The sequence below is a fragment of the Lentinula edodes genome, assembly GCF_021015755.1.
Source record: "Lentinula edodes strain Le(Bin) 0899 ss11 chromosome Unknown C8R40scaffold_43, whole genome shotgun sequence".
Lineage (NCBI taxonomy): Eukaryota > Fungi > Basidiomycota > Agaricomycetes > Agaricales > Omphalotaceae > Lentinula > Lentinula edodes.
Window position 1 is genome coordinate 58,103 of NW_025764349.1, and position 24,961 is coordinate 83,063.

A 24,961-nucleotide genomic window follows, 5' to 3' on the forward strand; every position below is an offset into this window, starting at 1 on the left:
AAAATAAATCCGTCAATAGTAGGGTCCCCAACCTGACAAAGTAATAAATGTCAGCGATATCTTTTGGACGTAGCAAGTAAGACGCACCATAGAATATCGTGCCCAAGTTGTATGTGTCAGTTGCTTCCGCGACTAACGTTCTAACTGCGGCAGCGACACTCAAATTCCTACTGAGTTTCCCGGAAACACCCATCAGTGCACGATCTGCATCTTCCTGTGCACGAGTACTATCCAGGTTAATCCCAATACCCAATCTTTCCGTGAGGATCCTCTCGTTCTCGGGATTCTTCATAATCATCGTTGTCGTCGTCGCAGAGTCATCGATCTCAGCTTGCTTCTTCATCTTGTAATCACTCATCGTCCTGGAGACGTTGTGTGAGCATCGAAATTGTGCATAACTTGCAAAGCTCGGAACCCTCACCAATTGTATAGAGGATCATAACGAAAAACTTGTAAAACGGTCATTATGACGTCTGACTCATCCCGAAGTACACGAAGAGTTTCTTCAGCACATCGCTGGAATACGCCATTTGTCCCTGAAATCCCCATTCCGTCCACCATGTCAGGGGTCATTCGGAACGGAACGTTCTCTGGGACAGGCAGAAGCTTCCCCTGCAACCAATTAGAGCTTGTATGTTTCAACTATAAACGTACTCGACTTACTTGATCGAAGGCTACGCCGAGATCAATGTGGATGACTTCACCCTTGCTGTTGTCCATTAGGATATTGGAGGTATGGCGGTCACCGAGGCCCAATATGTGACCAACGATGGAAGTTGTAGCGACGCTCCGAGTGTAGTTCAACCTGGTACGGAACCAAGCGATGGGCGTTTTGTGAATTTCTGTAAAGTAGTGTCGCATCACAGGTTTGAAATTCTTCATACACTGTACGTAGAATTGGTGGTTGGCTTCGGGGGTTGAACCAGGACTTTTTTGTTGTTCCGCCAATTTCTTTACGATATTCCTCATGTCATTAGGCCGGTACCTGGGGTATCTAATGAGTATTGAGAACTATGCACAGATAGAACAACGGACCGGACGTGGGCTCTGTCGAGCCAACTCTTGAGCGTCGTTGTGTTCCCTACGAATTCAAGGATGCCCGCTTGACTCGCTAGGGGGATTACCTTATACCCTCGAATGTATAGATTACGCCTCTTCGTCTCGACATCACGATTGAGAACAACGTTGACAAGGTCGAATACTTGCTCCATAACAGCATCCTGTCGTAGATCGTCCTTTTGGTCGCCTTTGAACTGAAAAGAGTGATGAAAAATTAAAGGAAGGAATATAGTCGTCAGCGTACGCACAAGTTGTTTGTACTTTTTCCCGTCTGTACCATGACAGAAAATGATTTTCGGCAGATTTATTCCACCAGCAGTGTCGAATTCGCTGGCGTATTTATCTACGCAAACACAGTTTCCAGGATCGTAACGCATGGTTGGGTCAATGGGAGTGTAGGCAGTGATGACGGGAACTGTTCCGCGACTTAAGTGCAAAGTTCGAATAGGTTGATCGTCGGGAACTTTCTTCTCTTTTGATTGGCTGACCGGGAAATTCGCAAACTTCAATGACGCATCACAGAGTTCCTGAACAGCAGCGGTACGCGTGCGGGTTTTTGGATCATTCAATAGTTTGTCAAAAATGATCTTAGCTGCCAAAGATCTACCAGTGGGAGGTAATTCTGTAGTTCTTCCGCTAGAGACACGACCGGAGCTTCGTCGATCAATCTTCGTTTGAGTTTTTGGAGGCTGCAAACAGTAGAGTTGATAGAGGCTGTGGAAAGGATGCTCGGTGCACATCTGAAGCATTGTTGGCTGTAATGTTTTCTGTGATGAAGAATCTGTTTTATCAATCCTAGAGAATATCTGATGCTGCAAGCAAGATGTGAGAATGACAACCTCAACCTATATCATGTACCACTTACTGCCAAGAATACAAGTTTACGAGACGGCACTCGCTGCAAAGCTTTGTGCAGTTTTTCCTGTATAGGATCATAGTCGAAGTTGGATAACCACAGTGAGCAAAATCGAATAGGGACGTCTGCATCAAATTTATCCGATGCCTCGAGACACCGAGAGTACATTTCAATGGCCTGCTTCAGATAGGCATCGCGGCTGCTAATAAAGTCTGACGTAGCTTTATTGTCCTGAGCTAAAACCTTTTGGACTGCAGCAATGGTATTAGCTAAATTCTTGTCCACAATACGCCCCTTTTGTTCGTGTTTCAACTGTTCGTAGTGCCTAAGCTCCTTTTCTTTGCGTTCTTTGTACACGTTCAAGCGAATGAGATCTGGTGAATCGAGGGCCGCCTTGTACTGAGCTTCAGCAAATTTGGCAAACTGATGACACACAGAAGCTCGTCCTTCGCTATCATGAGCATTTTGTTTAATCAGGGAAATCGCTTTCTCGAAGAATTCATGCTTGATAAAGGATGGTTGTTCAAGGCAAGCCTCCGAAGTCCAAGAACCCTGGAGTTTCACGTTCATAGATGAGAAACCAAAGTGTGATTCAAAACGTACCAGTCGCGCCGTCACTCGTGCTTGCCATATAGGATCTGAATTTCCTCCCACCCTCCGTAGATCTTTGAGATACTCTACAGCATGTTTCTCCTCCTTGTGTGCCCAAAGAACAGATGCAAACTCTTCCGTGACTACGAAAGATGGGATATCTTCGAGGTTTTTGGCTCGAAAAACCGAATTGAGCGCTATTTGATTCTGACGAGTCTCTCGAGCCGCCTGTGATAAACCAAGGAGACATATCTTCTCTACGTCTAGTAAGGTCTGGCTGAAGGGAGAGTGCATAGTACCAATCTGGTGACGCTGCTCTTTGCGTCTGGCAGACTTAACAAGTGATATGCGAGTGGCCATGATACTCTCTATATCGTCGAAGCTATTTAACGGAATAAGTCAGAAAAGTTAGACTTTAAAAAAAAGAAAAAAGCTCACTGGAAACCAGATTCTACTGTAGTGAACGTCGACCATTTCGAAACATCTGTACATTTACCAACGATAAGGTCCTGAATCGAGGAAGATCTCCATTGTATCGCTTGACTAAGACACATCAGTGACTGGATTGCCTCACGTATTTGAGCAATATTCTCAGATCCAAGAGTGCGGAGATGGTCCATTTCTTTGAACAGAACATGCCGGATGACAGCGTCGGTAACCCCCTGATCCCGTTCGCGATGTACCGCGCGAAGAGCAAGATACAGCGAAGCACCAGGATGGTACCCGTCATTAGATTCCGGAAGATCCCAAGTCTCTGCTCTCCAACCCAACCGATATGCGATATTCGGATTTTCTTGATCTGAATTAAGGAGCGTCTGTGTTGCGATATGGTTAAAACCGTAAGAGTGGAAGGATTGTAAAAGGCCTTCGATCTCCGTTGCGTTTTGGGTGTCCGTTTCTAGAGCTGCACCGTGGAATCGAAAAGCTTTCCCCCACTCTTTCTCGTGATGGAAACGCCTCATCAAAAATTGATGGTGATCTTGGGTCCGGATAGCATAAAAACCATCGGGCTCGTCAATATTACTGTAGATTTCATACATGATTTGCTCAGTATCTCTAGAGACATCATCATCGCCGGACCGGTCCCTGTACTCGGCGTCTAATTCCAGGAAGAGTAATGCGGTCGTATATGCTCCACAAGTTATCGCATTTTGAGCAAGGGAAAGGAAACTGACATTGAGCCATTGGTTGTACGCCAGTGCATCACGGCCGTCATGGTCTATGTGGCGCAGATGTAGAACAATGTCGATGATGGATCTGCGGCATAGGACAGCCGTTTTGCTTGATGAAAGGACCTGTTCAAAATATCGCGATAACGTTAAGGAATGTGAATTTCCGTCAGGTGATTGTAGAAGAGTTTGTACTAGTAACGGTAGAACCGTAGTAGTGAAAGGGATATGGGAGGCGAGAATAGCACAGAGTTGTGCGTAAAATGGATTGGACGCGGACAAGACATCCGCAAGAAGAATTGCGAATGCACTTATCCAGGCTGAGAAATCTTGTGCCGTTTCAATGAATTTAGCAGCAGACAAAGTTGAAGATAATTCGGGTATCTGTCGCTTTGTGGCAATCAGACGGAATTCCCGCAAGTAGCAGACCTCAATCCGATATTCTGCAGGCCAAAATTGTGATAGCACTTCGAAAAGATCCAGCGGCAAGGTCAACATCAGAGCGCGCAGGGTTTGATATGCAGCATAACGAGAGCCATCATCGTCATGGTTGTCCAGCATGGTTAGGAGAACAAGTATCAATGAGCTTTGGGGAGTATGAAGTTTGGCTTTTGCGACTTCTTTCTGCTGACGGGACTTGACTTGGAAAGAAGGGGATATTTTTTTCTCCGGTTCACTGCCAAACCCATTGATAGAACCTTGGTTTAATACCAATAAACTGGCGAAAGCATGCACATCTTCTTCACGAAGCTGGTGAGTCGCTGGCATACACTCTTTCAGTTTCCAAAAGTCTGTTTGAGCGAATTGTGAATGGTCGTATATATGAAGCTGAGATTGGTCCCGAAGACGGCGAACTAAGCGAAACTTGTTCGAAGATATATGTCTGTCGGTAAGGACTTTGGACAAACTGGCCGGATCTATGGAGTCGGACAGCGGGCCTAGTATTTCGGAAGGCTTATGAGGCCAAGCCGGGAGAGCTAACTTTACTTGCTCACAAACACTAGGTCTACAAGAAAGTGCATAAGTTTGACCATCGACCCACTGAAGTAATGCTTGACATCTTTCTTGGGAATCGTCATCGGCATCTGTGGCATAATCGTGACACAAACAAGCCACACGGATGAGAATATCAGGAAATCGAGGATCGATGCGTGAATCGTAGAGGGAGAAACACCATTCCAGAATGGATTGAGCAGCTGGTACCAAATCCCACTGCCCCAGCATTGAGCAAGCCCCACGAACGAGTGCGTGTAGCAGAGTCGTATCATCGAAACTCGTCCTTTGATGCCTATACACGACCCATAACAAGATAGCATTGACTAGCCTCATCTGTTCGTTTATGAGAAATGATCGCTGGAGATTTGCAAAAAGCATCTGCAGAACATGATAGGTGAGTGCATGATTATCTCCGCCTGGGACCTCCGTCGTGAGCCATGTCAAAGCTTTCAGGATGGTTTTGGGGCTAAAATTTGGGAGATTAGTCATGTGAGTATCGATATCTTCGAGCCGTCGATAGCGTGTTAAACGGGAGAAAAGCGGAGCTGGACCAGTCGAGCCGTCAAGAGTGCGTAGGGCATGGACAATCGAACCGTTTTCAGTGAAATCCTGTTCATTCAGGGTCCGCATTATCGATGCGGCTATGCTATCTACGCTATCTTTCAACGTTTCCCGAAAGACCGAAGGATCATATGTTTCGAGGGTTTCAAGAATTTTCGCCTCTACTTGTTCTGCAGACCGGCTGTTCCCATCCAAAATAACGAGCACTTGATAGGCCACGAGATCTCCGAAACATTCACGGATGACTTCCTCTGGCTGTCTCTGTGTTGCCTGGCAGTGTCCTACGAACAGGCTCCGTCCTGCTTCCTTAATCGTAGGATTGCCGACAACCACAAGGTTAGCAGGGGTAAAAGCTCGAATCGTTTCGTTGGCGCGCTCCTTGAGATCCCTGTACCCGAGAAGATTGACAGGGAGCTGTAAGACGTTGTGTTCGCCTTGAAGTATGGAAAACGCCAACTGATATGCGTAAGCCTCGAACAGATCTGATAATTTATTCAGACCCATGCGTTGAGACACTCCGGTGAGGAGCGTTTCAATGTGCCGATTATATTTGGTCGAAAAGAAGCATGTCTCCAGCAGATGCCAGTAAGGTCCGCGTCGAACGGCGGAGCTCACAACCATGATATTTCCCAATGAAAGTATCCTAGTGAGCATCAATTCGAAACTGGTTGAGAAGAGTTACTTTGACTGTGTGTGCGCGGTAGTACAGTAAGACTCACTGCTCGAGCTCTGTGGTATATTTCTGCCTGATCGTGTCATATAGTGCCATGGGATTCTTTGAGATTTCAAAGAGCCGCGCATTTATTACAACAGCTCGAAATCTAACGCGAATATCAATATCTTCGATTAACATGGGAAGAATATACATGGGGGATGTTGTCTGTTCGTCCTGGTCCATCCATGCATTCTGCGAAGGATCAAGAGTGAGATATCTGTTGTAGAGACGCGCGACTGAGTCACGGATTTTCCAATGCTTCAGCCTTCCACGTAGGAGATGTTTAGAATAATGATCGAAAAGCTCCCGAAAGTTATCAGCAGCATTTTGATTTACGTTCGCCAAAGATATCCAAAGGGACAGCGTTGCGTCGAGGAATGAGATCATTTGAAGGTTGAATTCTTCACTCTTGACATTTGGATATCGCACTAGATGGTCCGCTAGGACAGTGATGAATTGGGCCAAATGGTTGAGGCTCAAGTTCAGAGTCTGGTTTCGAATGCAATTGAAATATACCGGGCACGCTAGCAGGAAACGGTCGAGGTCCAATTCTGCACCTTCAAGCATCAATTCTGTCAGCTCTTTATCGCGTGTCGGCTCGCCTGCGCTTTGCTGCAAAAGAGGACCGACAGATAAAAACAGGATAGAGATGCCTGCAACTTGGCGGGTTGCCGAAATCTGAGCGGCGGTACCCAATGTGGCTCCCAATGATTGCGATGGACTGCGACCAGCAGTACTAAAGCTGTCATCAACAACCATGGCGTCAGCGGGCAATTTCGAAGGTTGGCCCATGACGACTCTAAGAATGTCTTTGAAGACTTCTGAGATGCCACTAAAGGTGGCTTGTACCTGGATGAAATGGTTAGATAAAATAACGGTTGAATAACACCCCTCACGTCAGGGTTCCGCCATAATGTTTTGAGATGCTTCATTCTTTCCAATCGCAAAGTTTTCTGCCGCCTATCGTCATCCAACAGGAGAGATTTCAGAGTCTGAGAACGGATCCCGGTACCTCGAGTCGGTGGCAGTAATACAGTCCAAGAAGCAACATCGTAAGTTTCGGCGTCAAGGCAGACTAAAGGTTCCAATGAGAGAAGGACGGCGCCTTTTTCCTCTATACTCCACTGAGACTGATCAAGTAATTTGGCAATCGAGGTGATTAACTTGCAAGCTGCCTGTATGACACGTCTATTGCACTGTATACCGTTCAGAACAAGGACGAACTCAAAAGACAGGCCGACCACAGCAATATCTAAAGCCCTCTTGGCCGCAGGAGCCCTAAGGACTATGGTATTGTCTGAACCTTCCTGCCATGGCGATAGAGCTGATTCGAGGCATTTTAGGAAGAACACCGAGATTTTACGTTCTCTGGACCGCGGCTGCACGAGGTCCGTTTCGGCGGGGATGGGCGCCATGAAAGTGGCATTCCCCAAGTCCGAAGATTCGTTGGGGGATGCAGAAGACTCTGGGCGACTACCATCAAACTTGACAGAGGGTAGCTTGGCATCCAACAAGTAATCACGTATGACTCTAGCCTGCTCCTCGGCTATTAAAGTTTCTACTATCAAACACTGCGGTAAATTCACCCGACAAACGAGTGAACTCCGCTGTGAGGATGAGCAGATAGCCTCCAGTAATGTTAGTACGTCGCTGACCAGATACAGTGGTGCTTCGGGATCTTCCATGTGCGCAGGCCTCCACGAGTCGATCAGCCAAGTTAAAACTTTTTCTTCGAGCTGCATACGGTACAGGCGAACGTCCTGATTTGCGACTTTCAGGCAAAGCGAAAGAAACGTGCAAACGGAATCGAAAGGGGCAACGGGACCTTGAACATCTAGATCCTTCGCAAGAGTTTCGATTTCGGAAAGAACGCGATGAGAGGTAAGGGAAGATCTGACGAGCGATTGTCGGGCAGAGCCAGTGTTAGCGTAAACGAGCAAGATACTCGCGGTGTGGCAAGCGGCACGACATACTTGGGGTGAATTAGTACGGCGAATCGCATGTGTCCATACAGAATCCCAAGTGGAAGCACCTCGGGTAGACACGCTCGTCATATATCTCGTCTGGATGGTAGTTGGAGGAACGGCAGAGGCGGAGAGAGTTTGAGAAGAGAGAAGACTGGCAGCATTATCGCAATCCGCAGATGCTAGAGCAGCAAGGCATACGAAAGCCCAGCTCTGCACAGTCCCGTCATCATTGGTTACGTGATCCAGAAGAGTGCGAATGATATCTGATTGCATAGATTCATGTGGAGTATTCCAATGTCGGTCAATGAAGAACAAGAGTATTTGTAAATTGTAGATGCGCATGGGAGGTTGCTGCACAGATTTGAGCAGGGATGTCACAGGGTTCTCGAGTAGACGAGGGCGTTTGCTCGATTGTGTTGATTGCGGTTGGGTTGACGACACGGGGTTAGATTCGAAGTGTTGATAAAGCTACAATACGAGAGCACGGTTAGACGAGTAGGGGGTATGTCCGCATTCAGCGTACCTTCGCCAAGCAATCAGCTTGCAGCTCTAGCATCGCCCATGTGAGTGCTTGGAATGGATCAAGTTGAGCACTGGCACGAAAAGTCTTTGCTCTAAAGGCCTTTTGGTAATCGTCCTGAGTGGAGACTTCCAATCGAACAGCACACAAAGAAAGCGGGTCAAGATTCCACCGCTTATCCCCCTGCCCACACATGAGATGCCAAAGCTTCGTCAAATTTTCGATCCACGGCTTAGTAGGTGACTCTCCAATATTAGGATCTGCAGTAAGGAAAGGAAAGAGCATTCGTAGGATGGAAACCAATCCTTCCTTCAAAGCCTTGTTTTTCGTGCCCCACAAATTAAGCAATCGATCCCAGCTATTGGCAGCAAAGCGAACCACATCGTCTTTGTGATTCAAGGATACGTGTTTCAGAGTTGACAGCGTAGCCGCAAGAAAGTCGTGATGGAGGGAGGTTTCGGAAGAGTATATTTCAAAGAAGCCTTCTAGGCTGCGAAGAACGGGACGAACAATGCTACTTTTTAGAAGAGGGGCAGAACTAGACTTGAAGAGGACCGACAAAAGGGACATACAAGCTACCTGCTCCGCAGATACAGGTTTGGAAGTCGTGTATCGAGGGTGCTTCGAAGCTGCGGGACCAGGTTGCGAAGCACCACGTCTTCGTTTACTCCCAGGGAGAGCATCCACATCCTCATCTTCGTTGTATGCAAGAGAATCCTCCACAAACATCTCGGAGTTATCAGTATGCGATGGACTTGGCGGATCCTGGGATGGAATGTCTTTGGCAAGTGGTGTCCTCAAAGGCTTCCTGAGCACAACATTGAGTGATAGTTCGACGATTTCCTCCCACTCTATTTCGTCTTCTTCTAACCGTGCCAAATGAGGAGGATGAGACGCCACACATTCATACGCTTTGATAAAATCCAGCGCAACCGATGGTATGAGAGTTTCTCGCACCTTCATTTCCCTATATAGGAAGTGGCATATTTCGAGGACAGTTTTCTTTGCAAAATGCATCATCGACTTCTCAACAAACCATCGATAAGTCCCAGCCGCCGCGGCTAACCTCTTCTCAATGACATCTGTACTCTTTTTTGCGGTGACAAATGCAGTCTTTTCAGATCTTATGCAAGTTTGAAGACCGTCAAGTATCGGAGCCCATATTTCATGCGATGGTTTCCGCCCGTCTCGACCGGCAACATTGTAGAACCGTTCTATAGAGGAATTCTGAGAGAAGATATTTCGAAGCGCGCTGAGTCCTTCTTGACGCTCTTTGACTTTGCCGCTATGTAGAAGTGTAGTAGCATTTTTTACTTTCGACTCGGTTGTCATTAGGCATGAATATGAGTGGGAAAGAGAGGCGGTCGTAGAACAAGCATGAAGGTGTGAATGATCGTTAATGGACGACGCGGTGGGCTCTGTTTGGTTTCGAAGGCATTGACTTTGGCGCTGGTCTTTATAAGCGCTTTTTCCAAAAAAAATTTCGACATGCTCTTCCTCCGAGTACCACCACCTTTCCTCTCAATTGACAATGTTACCTATGCTCTTTTGCGTGACCTCTATCTTTATTCAAAGGATTTTTCCTTTTTCCTGGCCACTTTCTGCCCGAGTAGTGCAATTACGCATCCACAACTACTTGGTTCTGGTGATGCGCCAAAATCGATGTACTCTAGTTGTCTAATCAACTACTAGATGGTCCACCTCTGTAGACGAGCTCTCTTGTTTGGGTAGAGCAGATCATCCCTGTGGTAGTCCTAAATTCCTTCGTTTCTTAGTTGGTATTACGATTATACATGCTATTTTATCTCCAATAAAGATAACATGTTCGTCAAGTAATTTAAACATCGTTTGCAATAGGTTCCTGCAGAACTCTTGCGATGGCTTGCGCGAGCGGGGTGGGTTCTCCATGCAGGGCACGGCTCAAGAACCAATCTTTGCTCATATAATTCCGAATTCTAGACATACATGAGCGCACAAGTTGAATAGATAATGAAAAACGAACTCACCCATCAGGAAGTATGACCACCACATTCAATCCCAACGTTTCTGCGATATCCTTTCTTGTTTCCAACCATTTCAGCGTACCTGACAGAGCACTTCCACTACTCCCTCCAACCAGAAGTCCCTCGTTCCTCATAAGCGCTTGAACCGCATCAAATGCCTCTGTGTCATTGGTTTTGATCCATTCGTCTATATCGGTGGGATCGCGAGATAGCACGTCCGGAATGAAGTCATAACCGATTCCCTCGACGACGTAGGCGTCACCTTCAGTCTTCGTGTTCAGTGAGCTGGGAACTGCAAGGATACTGCCATCCTGAAGCAAAAGTCAGCTCAAGGTTATAATTATGCACGATGAGCGCGCACAGGATCTACCCCAACAACGATACAGTCCTTGTTGTGTGTCTTTTTCATTGCCCTGGAGATACCGGAAATCGTACCTCCAGTTCCGGCTCCACAAACGACGACGTCGACCTTCTGCGAGGAGACTCTACTGGAAGTTGATGGTGTGGATTTCACGGCTTCGATGATCTCAGGCCCAGTGGTCATTTCATGTGCTAATGGATTATTGATGTTTCCGTACTGATCCAGGATGATTCCATATGGGATCTCCTTCTGCAGCTTCCGCGCAATTCCTGGGATCGTTAAGGAATTCAGCCACGAGATTTAAGGAAGGATGAGATAGACTCTACCTATGTGGCTTTGAGGAGAGTCCCATGCTGCCTCTGTGGGCGTGCGGACGACTTCAGCACCCAATGCACGAAGTGCAGCTTCTTTCTCCTACCAAGACATACCACAGAGTGAGTATCAAAGAAAAGGATTCAATATAGAGAACTTACGAGGGACATTTTATTCGGAAGTGTGATGATCACGGAATAACCCTTATCTATAGTATTCAGTATCTTTCCCGTAAACGCAGTACGCATGCTATATCACCTTGATTGCACAAGCCATAGCAAGACCGATTCCTAGTATGATTACAAACGTTAGGAAGATCGTTCAAGTAACAGAAGAATAGCCGCGAACCAGTGTTTCCAGAAGTGGGCTCGATGACTACGCTCTTCCCCGGAACCAGTTTACCCTCTTGTTCAGCGGCTTCTACCATGGCCTTTGCTATACGGTCCTTGACTGAACCACCGGCGGACATGAATTCGACTTTGCCCACTGCACAGATGAATCATGTGCGTCAGCTATGCGAATTTTGGACAGTAAGAATATGAGGGTACGTACACAGATTGCATTTAAGCCCGTGAAGCTTCGCCACTTTGTCAAGGCGTATAAGTGGAGTATTTCCAACAGCTTCGAGGGCATTGTTGAGTATCTGAGGCATAGTGGCAGTAGGAAGGAAAACTGTATGAAGCGGTGAGTATAACGAAAGCAAATTTGCCAGATGCTTCTGTCATCTAGATCCGAAACATGATCAAATTCAACTTCAGCTATCGAAAGCAGGCCTTATGCTACGAGCCATACCACCTCACGAATGATTAATCAGTCACGAAAGAAACATGATCTACTCGTTCCATATATACATTTGACCGAGAACATTCAAAACTACGCTCTCACTACGGTACAACCTCAGCGGTCTTTTTAGCTGCAAAATGCAGCGTCCAAGATGACAACAGTCTCTTCCCATTGACTTGGTCACCAGTCAATCTGTACAAGAGGTATTGAGCACCATTTAAACAAAATCTGTAAGAAGACTTACCCTGGTGTTCCATAAGTTAGCGGAGCAAGGAAAACGAACATTGAAAACATTGCTATGCAGAAGAGGGCAAAGATGATGGGTCCCTTGAGGCCAATGTCGACGTATTGTCGTTTGTGACGTCTCATCGTTGGCGCTTCAACAGATATGGGGTAATTAATGGTCTCGGAAAGAATAAACTGAAGAACAGCTCCAGCGATGAGAGCAGATGCGAGATGCGATGCAAGGTAATGGTGAATGAACAGTTGCCTATTCATCAAAAAGAATGGAGCATAATGCACGGCCCAAACGACGAAGAAGAAACCAGTAGAGTTCCATAGACGGTTACGGACAGCTGAAAAGACCAGCGTCAACGGTGAGAAGAAACAGGTAATTTCAATACGCACGTTCGGGGATAGGATCATTATTTCTTCTTCGAGCTAACAGGTCTGCTCCAAGGATCCCGACATAGATTGACAAGGCGACAACACAAGTCCACCATCCGACAAGGTTCCCGATGAGGTATATTTGCTTTTGTGGATCATTCTCAGTCCAGAAACTGATTCCCGCAATGAGGAAGGGCCAGTTGAGAGGTCCGCTGGCATAAGGATGTGATGCTGTCAGGCCAGCATTGTGTTGCAGCATAAGCAATTGTAATTCCCCGAACTTCCTGAAGAAGTTCATCTTCTTGGGAACCTTCGGAGGCTGATGGCCAGTACGTTCCTTGGGGTCCTCTCCAGCTGCAAAAAGCAATCAGTACACATTAAACAGCAATATGTTCCCAACTCACTTTCATCAGCGACAATATCTTCAACAAACCATGTCGCAGTTTTCTCACTAGGGTTCTTATTTCCATTGATTTCCTGTTGCCTGAAAGCCCATTCCGGAAGCTGTTTGGTATGCGTCCACATTGACACTCTTGTTTGCCCATGGATAAGCCTAAAGTATCCTGATTTGCTTTTCCATGCCTCTCCGTCATGTGCGTCGGTAAGCGACAGTTGGAATAAGGTCTCATTAAACCGCGAAGTGTCGTCTCTGGGCCAGGTAGTAAATTCCTGATTGGTGGGCATCAAGGGTGATGCAACGTCGTGGGTAAGAAGAACAGTGTCAGTGTTGACGTGGAGAAGTTGGATCATGTCGTTGTGACGGACAATGCGGCCACGGCCAGTTTCAGGAAGAGCTTTCGTAGGGATAATCTGCCAGTTATTATTTTCGTCGGCGTGACCATACCCAGTCACTTGTTGGCCTGTGTGTTCTTTTTAAGTTGACTTGCACAATGAAGAGGAGAAATCAAATACCCTGGCTACTGATACGTCCGTCGTCATACTTGAGGGGATAACGTTCTACGTGTGAGTGCAAGTAGACCTTGGTATCCTTATGTCTGATGGTCACAGTATCGTAATATCGAATTTCTGCGAACGATGTCACGAACACATCTAACAATCAAAGGAACATCACACACAAACCTTGTGCACTTAATAACATCTCATTTCCAGCAAGGGTTTCCTGGAAGGCCGGACTCATAAAACTATCACCCGTGCCCGAAGTTGGAAGGAGAGCAAAGTGAACCCAGAAGAATGAGAGATATATGATGAAAGGGACCACTATAAGACCGATAGCCCTAGCTGCGAAATGCTTCCAGAAATAGTCCTATGAATGCGTTCGTAAGCATTTGATTAAAATATCAGAAAGGGTGCACTGACCATCGATGGGGATTTCTTGTAGTCCAAAATACCCCAGAGATCAATAAGCACTGCAACTCCCACAGTAGCTACGGTGAGTACACCATTGACTTTGGAACCCCATGTACAAGCCATGAAGATACCGGTTGCGAAGAGCCAGCCAAACCATTCACTGGTAAACTCCCTGAATAGGATGAGCATTCGCAAATTACAAAGAAGTTGGTGATCGTAAATACCTATAACGTAGCTTCTGGAATCGGACATAAGCATAGATAGTGAGAGACATGAAGAATATCAGAGTGGCATCTAGCAGAATAAGACGAGACTGTGCGATATGCGCGTTGTCTGAGATGAACGCGTCAGAAATTAGGGAAAGCCGACTATGATTTATGTTACACACCAAACAGAATGATTGCTGCAGAAAACGCTGCGATTACTGTGGAATAACCGCTCTGCTTCATGATAGCATAGACGACCGGGACTGTAAGGCTACCAAGGATAGCAGGGAGGGCGCGCATCCCGACATAAGGAACGTGGTTTTGGGTATAACTGTCCCCGATGTTTTCAAACTGGAAGTGTCCATCGAATCCGGAAAACCAGCCAGCGAGTCCGAAAAGAAGTTTGGCAAAAGGAGGATGTACGTCGAAATAATATTCTCCGAGTATATAATATGATGCGAATTTTCCAAAGTGGACCTCGTCAAATCTAGGGACGTTCATTTACATTGGATTCCCATAAGGTGCGAAGGTCGACGTACACAACTTGGTCAGGGTGGTTAATCTTGTAAAACCGCAGCGCGAATGCTAATGCGGTCAGCACAGCGACGACAACGACGCTAGCTTTGTCTGTTTCCAGTATTTTCTCAATAGGGTGACGATTGTTCTAACGACCACCGGTCGGAAAAGCATTAACTTGCGTGGTAGGATTATAATAGAGCAGGGCCTTACTGGGTTTTGGTAAACGTCGTCAGTATGTTCCTCTTCTTGTATACGGTCATATTCGAAGTTCGCGCGCCCGGAGACTGGGACTCGTTGGCGTAGTTTTCCTGTGCCCGCCATCGCGGCGAAAGATGAGTGTGTTGTCAAAAGATGACTTCGAATTCAACCGCAACAACTGCCACGCGATCCCTGATCACCGTTTACGTATTTTGTGCAGTGAATGCTTAGCGCGCACCGCGCGCTTATATACGCAGAGTTGGAGTTCATTCAAATCAAATTTTAGAGGATGATATTGTATCTGGACTACTCAACCGGAATGTAAGTATAAACAACGGAAAGAAAGATATCAGTAAGTGAAAAGGAACGGCATCACAACGACTAGAGTGAGATAAGTAACAGTGTAACGAAACAACCAAGCCTGGCCGAATGTTCATGAAGATAACGGAGACCGTGAAGGAAATGGAAAGCAATGGAGGAACAGATAGCGGAGATCAAGAAAATAAAACACAGGTAGACTGGTAGTACATCAAGAAATAGAGAACCGATACAATGGATGAGAGGAAGACGAGAGGGAGTGTGAGACCAACATATATACAGCTCAAGTGTTGGTTGATTCTTTGGAGAAAATGGTTTAGAGCACGCAAGCAACCCATCCAACAGCAATGAATCACTAAAAAACTCATTCACCCGATTATTCCCGAGCAATCCAGTCCGTACTGCGTGAGACCAGCTCAATGGAATTATCAGTGGTCCAGAACAATCTCTCTGTTGCGCTGCGACCAGTCCAGCTCTTCTGGTCTCTGAGAATCATTGCCTACACTCAGATTGTCAATTTGATATAGAGCGGCGAAAGAAAAATACTACAAACCTGCTGGGCCCCAAAGTTCCTTTGATCATGGGCAAACAAATCCACATTGTCATCCAACGCTTCGCTCAAGATCTGTAAATCTTGCATAATTGCCTGCATAGCTCTAACAGCACCCAAGGTCAGAATTTCTTTTCTGTTTCGCGAAGTGCCCGAATTTGGCGGGGGCAATGAACGAGAGATCGTCTGGAGAACAGTATGAAGGATCCGCTTTGTCTCACTAATAATCTTCTGCGCTTGGGGGAAGTTCCGTCTGGAGACTAGGACAAGCGCACGGGTGATCATGTCCGATGCAAGAAGCTCCATTCTTCTGCGGACGATGACCGGGTCGGAAACTGAGGAAGGAGGCTTGGGAGCATTCGGTGTTGGTGGAAGCAATGTCACGGTAAGCAACACAGGATGTGCAAGGCGAGTGACGTTTTTGGCCGCAGCGGGATCGAAGAAGGAACCATCGACTTCTACTACAGGAACCTCATCAATCATCCTATCCATCATCCCATCGGCGAGATCGACATCATCAATGGCAAGAGAATCCAACCCCATACTCTGCACGAACCGATCTGTAGCATTCATGTTGCGCATATCCAAACGGTTACCTTGTCCATTGGCTCGTGCAAGGCGCTGCTGAAGGTCGGTATTATCGAGCTCCAGCTCAATGAGCATCTCCTTCCTTTCACCATACCTAAGCTCTCCAACGTCAACATCTACGTTTTGACCGTCGCTAGCAAGGATGCTCGAGGGGCCACCAGAGACCTTTCGTATTCTGAAACGGTTGCCATCAACAATTTTCATGTGGAGTTTCATGTTGAGAAGACCGATCGACATCATTCCACCTACACATCCAGCGATACTATCACGGAGATCATACCAGTCTTTAACGAAAGTGTATGTCCCTGACGTATGATTGGACATGAGCCATAAGGAGGCTGGATCGTGCGAGCGCCCGTAGCCAAAGGAGTGGATCGGCACGTTAGCAGCTTCTGCTCGGGCAAGTACGAGATCCATTTGTGCTCGACGTGTACTGTCAGAAGCATCGGAGACGAGAACCATCCCGGAAACTGCATTGCGTGCTTTACGTTGCAGAACGACGTCCAAACCTAATAGAAAATAAGAGTCGCGTCAGAATCGCCGAACACATAAACAATGAGTAGTTGAGAAGACGTCGTGACTACATTTCGGGAAAGCGAAAGTAGTAAGGAGTCAGGACTTACCATGGTTCACCGCTGTAACGACGTCAGTCTTTTCATCCTTGCTCACTCTCACAAGGAATTCATCAACGCGACCCGTGCCCATGCCATCTGGATCACTGGTTGGCCTTGTTGAGATATCCTCAACAAATTTCTCCAGCCTGTTTTTACTCTGGCCTTTGCTCACGCTCAAAAAAGGAGTTTTGCGGACTCTGCCACCTGGACCAACCTCGAAGGTTACTAGACTAAGGCGATCTTTAGCCGCAAGCGATGCAATGATGAAGTCCAAAGTAGCTTTGATGACACGCAGTTTCAACTGAGCGGTACTAGGAGAGGAGTTGGGCGGAGGAAGAGAGATGACCATTATCAAATCCATTGCCGGATGGGGGAGAGGAGTGAGCGAGTTCGATGGCCCAGACGAGGTGTACGGTGTCACCAAACCTGTGGGAGAGTCATATTGACTCATCTCATCTGCTTCTCCCAGCGTAGTCAGCTTCTGTTGCATCTGGGGCCGCTGCGATTGCTGGAGGACAGACCCATGGGATGTGGAAGAAGACATTGTTGATCTGGATGAGCCATTCTGGAGTAGACTATCGACACCACTACTGACCGTAGTAGATGTACTGCCACTCAACATCCTCATCGCCTTCGAATTTCCGCCAAATTCTTCCATTTCCAGAACGCGCGCCTCTTCCTGAGGTGGCTGTTGGTATGATGGGTTTTGGGACTGGAACATATTAACCAAGGCCTGAATAGTATTTCGCCAAGCTTCAAGAGAGCCCCGATCTTTGTATATCAAGATGAACGAAGCGAGCTCATCTTCCATGTCGATGGTGAGGGACATTTCTCCAGCTGCGCTAGATGCCGTCACCTGCTTGATATGACGAACATATATTCTACCCTTCAGACGAAGAACACCCTTGGACTGAGCCGTTGACGACGTTGCCGATGCTGTATCGGCAAGGCCAGATGACAATAACCGACCGAGTGAACGTTTTTTTTCCTCGACGACGCATATAAGAGCCTCTTTAAAAAGGTAGACGTAGAATTCGCGGACAAGTGAATCTCGCCGAACGGAGAGAAGGTCATACATTTGAAGAGGACCAAGATCAGATAGCGGATGACCCTTCCAGTCGATGATCCGGTTGCGTAAGTCTTCGGTAATGGCGTTAAAAGGTGAGTCTTCTTCCTGAATAATTGCGGATTGCTCGTTATGTTTGTGGGACCCCGACGACAATGATTCATGCCCATGACCAGACGAGTTATTGTAATGCATATCCTGAGAGTATGACTCGGACATCTGCTGCTGCCTTCGAGGTTGAGGTGAAGCATGACTAGTGTCCTGTCTTGAATGACTACTGGCCTCAGCCCGACGAGAAGCGCTGTAGTCTTGAGGTGCAGGGCCAGGAACCGGAGCATGAACCCGCTTACCGGGAAGCTCGATAACGACGATACACGTTAGGGGTTGGTTGACATCGTGTGTGCGGGTCAGTGATGAAAATTCAGGGCGAACCTGGATGGAAGGGGCAACAATGTACTGAGAATGCTCTCTGGAAGGATCTGACTTTACTGAGCCAGTATGATCCAGCGGGTCGTCTTCGTTGGGGTCAAATGGCTTCGGAGGTTGTTGCCGCCGTCGATTTGTGGGTGTATCTCTCCCAGGGTACAGCACCGACGAGGTATGGTCACCGACACCAGTCAACGCAGCCAGCTCTGGATAGAATGTGAGGAGAGCTGTAAGATGCAGTTGATGGATACTTACTATTTGATTTGCCACCATCGCCGTCTCCTACTTTCATTGGGCGTCTGCAAACACCACAAACTCCTAGATTTGACTTTCTTGGAACTGTAGACTTCGACTGGTTTGGCGGTGGTCCATAAACGGCAGTGAAACAAGCCTATAAGAGTGTAAATTTCCGATTGAAAAAAAAGGAAAAATTCCAAAGCTGAGGACGCACTTCGTGAAGAGCGTGACCGCACTCTGGTACAATATGAGGTTTTTCTCCAGGCAATCTGAAGCTAAAGCTCAGCGGCTCTAAGCAGACAGGGCAATCCTCCTCGTCATCGGCATTGTCGGAGTTGGAGACGACAGGCATTGGGGCAATGTGCATGGTACCGTAAGGGTGAGAGGCAACGGAATCTGGCAGCGAAAGGGCAGATTCGACAGAGAAAACAGAAGGAGCCTTGTTTATCTTTGGTTGGCGAAATACAGAATTGAGTGATCGAAGAGAAACTTTGGAGGAGTTCGGAGGCAAAGGAGGCGCTGAGCGAGGGTTTAGGTACAAGGAGTTGGAATCAGCTTGAGCTTGATGGGGATCAATGGTTAACGGACTCTTTCGAGAATACCAAGTTCCCCCTACGCCAGAATTTTTCATGGGAAGCTCTTCTGCTGACTTTCTTGTTCGAGCTCTGGTCCCACAACGTCGCCAGAAGACGAGTAGGCAACCAATTAATCGCTACTGTGGCTTTCCCCAACGACCATTTCGGTCCCTTTATTTCCTTTTTTGTCCCCGATCAATCTCACGCCCGCGGGTCCGACACCCGGACACCCTCGTAAAGCCCACTGAAATCTGGCCTTCTCTGTCTCGATTCACGTCTTTTCGATGAGCTCGAGCCTTCCTCAACTCCCCCTTCCACTCGAAAAATTCTGAAATCTTCATCCTTTGGTTTTTGCAATCATCGGTCACGGTTTGCTCACAGTTTATTCCACCGACGAGCACTCATTTCTTCAGAAGTCTCTCCTTATGGTAATATTGCCTTTACACTGCATATCAGAGATGTTACATCCGCGCTCATATATGCAATACAAAACTGGAGGTGTAGGAAGAAAAACACGGATATCATACAGGAAGGAATATTGTTCGCGGCGACATGACGAAACATGCGCATGATATCCTTTCTACGTGCCAAGATCCAGTAACAGTGGTCGAGCAGTGGTGTGCAAGTACCGCTTATTGGCTCCAACAATGGGCAGTTGCAGACAGCTGCCTGGTTCTACAGCAACGTACTAGTAGCAGTCATCTTGACAGCATCCTACAGCATCCCATCATATATGTATACAGGTTCGATTCATCTTCTCAAGTCCCTTCAAGCTCATGATATCTACTTATTCAACCTACTCATGAATGTCCTTAAGCTATAAGCGTTAGCTAAGTCTGATATCTCGCTGTGATGTAATTTCGCGGGGAATAGGAATGATATCGCACGATTCGATATCCGAAAATCGGTCGTCTGATTTCTTCACTAAATCCTATGTTGCTTGGACATTGCGTGAATACTTATCGGAGCTTGACATACTGTCGAGCTTGAGTCTTCTGTCAGTCATCTTAAATCTACTGGCTGATTTTCCTTTGACATAGTTCTTCTCAAGCTTGGAGATGACCGACACAACATTTGAGGTGCGTCCTGTGTACGCCCTGTAGATATTCACTAACCTCTTCGCATATCAATTTCTAACAGGTCACTAACTCAGTGCCTGCGACGAAACGACCAAAGAATCGAGCTTCTTTGCAGTGATCATGATCATGCTGATAAGCAAGTAATTCCTGCCTGACTTTGGTGATATCATTTCAAAAATACCATTCTATGTATTACGATTGCACTACTCCCGCATCTTTTCCGAAGGCACAACTTACGAAAAGGTAAGGGGAGCGTCCTATACTCATGATCGCAAAACCGCAAGATTCAAGTTGCCCCCGCACCCTTCTACTCCAGTTCCGTCCCAGCTTTACTCCAATCTAAAAACCAACCATACACACAAAATTCTTCCGTCCGATGTAAGGTCGGCCCCAGCTGTAATCAATTATCTTGACCACATCCCGAGTGGGAATGACTTGAGGACCCCTGACAACCCACTCAGAGGCCTGTACAAGGTGCGGGTAAGAATAGGAGAAAATTTTCAGAATCTATGAGCCAAAAGAGGGTAAAAATCGCAATTTTTCGTGTTGATCCCTAGGGCGAAAACCGGGTAAAAATGTTCCTTTCAAAAAAGGGCCTGATCTACAGTTGGGTAAAAATAGCCCTGGCGAGACTCGAACACGGCATTCACTGGAAAGAAATTATTTAGCTCTTGCTATACCACTACACAATACAGACAATGATTTGCTAGGTATTATGGGGTATTATAGACATTATTATACAGCTTGTATGTACCAATATTTACATGTAATTTTTGCATGAACATTGTCATAGTTGAACCTGGAGCTCAAAGAAAACCACGTGGATGATGCTTGGTGATTAGATGAGTCTATAATTTCAGCATGGATCAAACAAGGGAAAAATTGAACCACCTGCAGTAGAAACAAACTTGGCAACTTTTGAGCAAAAAATAAGCAAAAAAAGATGAAAAATCAAATTTTGAATATTCCCTGAGGCCCAAACCGGGTAAGAATGGGGTCCGTAATGGAGCCAGAGGAAAATCCGGGTAAGAATACACCTTTTGGACCCCCAAAAAATATGGGTAAAACTCAAGTTTTTGGGATCAGGCCTCTTAGTGGGTTGTCAGGGGTCCTATGACTTGCCTCGAGGCCCTTATGCCCTGTTCGAGGTTGTATATAGCAGTGTAATGGCTGGTGTATACTCATGCCAATGCAATACTGTACTCAGGACTTGTTGGAACCAAATGGGGAATGTCTTTCCCGCCTTGTCGTCACACAGTGTGCACTGGCACTCGGAGTACAACTTGAAAGTTAATGTTTAGACCAGGTTTAGACCCACGCCGTCATGATCAAAACAAGCTGTAGGCTGTACATTGCGCAAAAGGAACGTCTCGAATCAACCTTCGGACCTTGAACTAGGTAGCGATCGCCGATCCCTCGATATTCTGTTTTGATTTGCTGATTTACCTCTGCCAGTGCTTACTACTAGACTGGCGTCCATGAGCGTCCATGCTATAGCGGTACTGCCCGTTCATGCTGAAGCACATTCGAAGGCCCTGATTGTGACCTTCCATCTGAGCTCGAAATGGGGCCGAATTAACTCAATATCTGAATGTTTACAGGTGTGCACGGTGTACAGTTTAACTCCGATTTTGCATTCGTTAACTTGATCATGAGTAGAAAGGACTCGAGAGCATCTCACAGGTTTTAGACGCCCAAGAGTTCAAAGGCGCTTCAAGTTAACGCTCCCTCACCTGATATCCACCATCCGAAATTCTTCAATACGTAAGGGCAATGAACTGAAGGAGACTGAAGGCCCTCCACGAAACTTACACCCTGCTTCCGCCTATCGATGCTTATCGCAGTGACACGACCAGTATTCGGGACAGCAGTGAGCCAAGCAATGAAATACATTTCCCACTACTACACTACCGCATCTTCAATTACATGCACAACCGGTCCAGGCTCCAGGCCAAACACCAAGACCTGTACAATGAAATTAATATTTGCATCGCCTGTATGAAGGATGAAAAGAGGGATAATCCAGAGACAAGGACAAGTTAGTCTTCATGTTCCCGTCCGTCAACAAGATTTAGTAGCTCCCAACAAACACCGATCCCTCCTGCACAGGAATATGCTTCAACGCCGCGATATTGGAGGATGCTAGTTGCTATGCGTGAAGTATTTCCGTCGTAGCAGAACACTACCACTGTTTTCCCATCAAGTTCCTCGCCGAAGATTCCGTTATCAGGGGATAAACGCTGATCAAGGCTACGCCATTGCTTAACCATGGTAGGTGTATCAAGGAACGGATTCGGAGACTCGGCATTGTTTCCTATGTCAAGACATATGGCTGCAGGAAAATGACGCCTGTTGAAGTCTACCTCATTCCGAATGTCCAAGATAAGCACATCTTCTCCGGTGCGAGGCTCTGTGGAGGACATTGGCCCAATGCGATGCTTTTTCGTCTCACCTCCTAACGACTTTACACTCGATATGTAGATCAGAATCTTGGATAAGATGACTTCTGCTGACAGCTCCCATTCGGGTTGATATGGGTAACAGTCGACATCAAGCAGTGCTTCCTCCTGAACCGGGGGGAAGTAGTTCTCTCCAAGGATCTGGAAATATTCATCAACATACTGATATGGAAGATCACAGCATGTGAAGACACCTGTTAGCACTCGATTTATTAATATATGTACATGCATGCACTTGACCTTCTAGTAAAACACTTACAGTTGATTGAGCCATCACTAGCTCTCAAATGGTCAAGTCTACCTTCGAGCTTAGCCTTTTCCAAGAACTTGAATAGTCCTACTTTTGCAAGGCCAGAACTTGGGCCACACAGAAGACCGTTTCTGCAGAGTTGCAGACTAGCTGCAAATGACTCGAAGGTGGAGGCTTCTTCCAGCACATCGACCGTGTCTTGCCACGGAAATGGTATGTCACCAACAAGGGATAGATTTCGAGGCCCATGCACAAGATCTCCAGGTGCGGTGCAGACGCTGCGATATCGCGTGTGTGAGTATCAACATGCAGACTTAATGAAGGACTAACCCAACGTTCACAATCTCAGGATTGAATTGTTTGAGATATGACCCGGTTCCAGTCATTGTACCTCAACAATGAATCAATGTGATGAAGTCAGCATCTCTGTACTGATAAACATACCGGTGGTCCCCATTCCAGCCGCAAATGCAGAGATATTGGGCAACTGCTCAGCGATTTGAGGACCTGTCCAACGTTGGTGGGCGAGATAGTTCTGCAGTAACGTGGTAAGTTCGGTTTCAAAGATTCACGGCGATGAACACACATTGGGATTCAGATATTGACTTGGATTGTAATTATGGTTGGTCTGACCGTCTACAGCGGCTCTGAAAATTCCGCCATTAGAATCCTGAGGTGATGGCTGTCCAGGTCCGGCAAAGAGTTTACTGCATGCAAAGAGCAATCAAGTAAGTGATTATTTAAAGAATCAGAAAATACTAACGTTTCCAAACCCTGCATCGTATCAGTGTTTACCGTTAGAGATGTTTTCAACTCTAAAAAGATTCACCTACAAAAAATCTTAGAAGATTGAGTTTGCTCTTGGTTGTTTTATTGGACACATATGCAATGGCACCGTTGAGTCCCATTACTTTACTTAGGATTGCTAGTGACATGATTGTGCTGCCGGACGAGTATTCAACGATATTGGTGGATGCGTCGACCCTCCCCTCTTGTTTGGCTTTCTGAAGCATATTCAATGCTAAAAAACTTCAAATATTAATTGTTGTGGACCAAACAGTATACAGGCACTCACCCGGCAGTGATTTCACATTGGCAGCGGGAAGGAAAGTCAACATCTTGGCGTAGATGTGGACGCCATCTTCTTCAAACGGATGAACTGGAATCTCGACCAGCTAGGGTGCATTTCAGATAGTACCCCGTTTCAGAGAGTCACGTAGCGTACCGGAAGTAACTACACGATGAACGCAGAATTGGCACTCTATATCACAGATCTCCTTCGAAGAAACATTCGACTCACTGGATTTGAGTCCGGATCGTAGAACTTCGAAAGTGCATCCTTTCCAGAGAAGACGTTGTTGCATACAGGAGGCATAGATCATGTAAATGTGGAATATCGAGAAAGGCACAAGGAAAAGTTAGTCAATGATATGATAGTATTTAAATGTATACGATCCTTCTCGGAATAAGCTGATGCACTCGGGTTCAAACTGTGCGTGAATTTGGTCAATCGGAGCCGCCTGCATCAGAATAAGATGGATGGATGGGAGTCGGAGACGGGCATCAGCTCCAGTTTATGTAATATTTAGAACAGAAACAGAACCTCTTCCTCTACTAGTGTGAACCTGGCGTGAACGGTAAGAACCTTCCTTTCCACACCTTCAACTACCTTCATCGTTTCAACAAATTTGCCAATCTGATGGATCAATGATCAAAGACCACCAGCCGTAGTGTTCGCATCGGTATCTAGTCTAGTGTCCAAAGACAATTCTCTTCGCCCCTCATCTCTTGAACTCACGGACGTTTCCTGCACAATCAGATATCACAGATTAGTACCCCGCCCTCAGGTTTCACTTTACTTCTTGATTCCAAGTTTCCGCACCGTGAAACCTATTTTGAACCTTCATTAGGTCTGGGTTTCCGCATATTACACGATAAAAACGAGCGCCATGCTGCCCTCTATCTGCACTGGCATACGCATCTGTGGTCTGATTGTGCATTCGCCATGTGTTCGATTTCTTCCTTTGTCGACAGAACTCTTGCAATTCTGGACATCTTCACATCAGTTC

At 46.5% G+C, this 24,961-nt stretch overlaps 5 protein-coding genes across 5 annotated transcripts; all 5 read right to left on the reverse strand.

Annotated features, from left to right (window-relative positions):
- Nucleotides 1-12: 12 nt before the first annotated feature.
- On the reverse strand, nt 13-9,766 carry C8R40DRAFT_1175374 (uncharacterized protein; the record flags this gene model as incomplete). The annotated part of the gene is made up of 12 exons (XM_046232318.1): nt 13-32; nt 88-362; nt 422-612; nt 664-985; nt 1,036-1,253; nt 1,308-1,871; nt 1,925-2,467; nt 2,519-2,888; nt 2,945-5,896; nt 5,952-6,796; nt 6,844-8,382; nt 8,438-9,766. The coding sequence occupies 12 exons, from the start codon at nt 9,764-9,766 to the stop codon at nt 13-15; spliced, it is 9,168 nt and encodes a 3,055-aa protein (XP_046081671.1).
- Nucleotides 9,767-9,923: 157 nt separating this feature from the next.
- Nucleotides 9,924-11,822, reverse strand: C8R40DRAFT_1125480 (tryptophan synthase beta subunit-like PLP-dependent enzyme). Its single transcript, XM_046228984.1, has 8 exons — nt 11,663-11,822; nt 11,459-11,596; nt 11,369-11,400; nt 11,272-11,313; nt 11,125-11,212; nt 10,799-11,067; nt 10,441-10,748; nt 9,924-10,389 (listed from the first exon to the last, which is right to left on the reverse strand). Exons 1-8 carry the CDS (start codon nt 11,760-11,762, stop codon nt 10,272-10,274), a joined length of 1,095 nt encoding a protein of 364 aa, XP_046081672.1. The 5' UTR covers nt 11,763-11,822; the 3' UTR covers nt 9,924-10,271.
- Nucleotides 11,823-11,865: 43 nt separating this feature from the next.
- On the reverse strand, nt 11,866-14,938 carry C8R40DRAFT_1153776 (glycosyltransferase family 39 protein). Its single transcript, XM_046229580.1, has 11 exons — nt 14,743-14,938; nt 14,553-14,677; nt 14,196-14,500; nt 14,032-14,140; nt 13,817-13,979; nt 13,580-13,763; nt 13,412-13,525; nt 12,904-13,359; nt 12,521-12,853; nt 12,138-12,468; nt 11,866-12,085 (listed from the first exon to the last, which is right to left on the reverse strand). The coding sequence occupies exons 1-11, from the start codon at nt 14,851-14,853 to the stop codon at nt 11,995-11,997; spliced, it is 2,322 nt and encodes a 773-aa protein (XP_046081673.1). The 5' UTR covers nt 14,854-14,938; the 3' UTR covers nt 11,866-11,994.
- Nucleotides 14,939-15,424: 486 nt separating this feature from the next.
- Nucleotides 15,425-19,160, reverse strand: C8R40DRAFT_1056490 (Pleckstrin homology domain-containing protein; the record flags this gene model as incomplete). The annotated part of the gene is made up of 5 exons (XM_046225086.1): nt 15,425-15,547; nt 15,602-16,695; nt 16,810-18,519; nt 18,548-18,683; nt 18,744-19,160. 5 exons carry the CDS (start codon nt 19,158-19,160, stop codon nt 15,425-15,427), a joined length of 3,480 nt encoding a protein of 1,159 aa, XP_046081674.1.
- A 3,062-nt stretch (nt 19,161-22,222) lies between these two features.
- C8R40DRAFT_1175377 (cysteine synthase-like protein B) lies at nt 22,223-24,267 on the reverse strand (the record flags this gene model as incomplete). Its single annotated transcript, XM_046232319.1, has 10 exons — nt 22,223-22,836; nt 22,902-23,170; nt 23,223-23,283; nt 23,337-23,427; nt 23,479-23,599; nt 23,656-23,666; nt 23,726-23,913; nt 23,968-24,067; nt 24,118-24,126; nt 24,193-24,267. 10 exons carry the CDS (start codon nt 24,265-24,267, stop codon nt 22,223-22,225), a joined length of 1,539 nt encoding a protein of 512 aa, XP_046081675.1.
- Nucleotides 24,268-24,961: the final 694 nt, after the last annotated feature.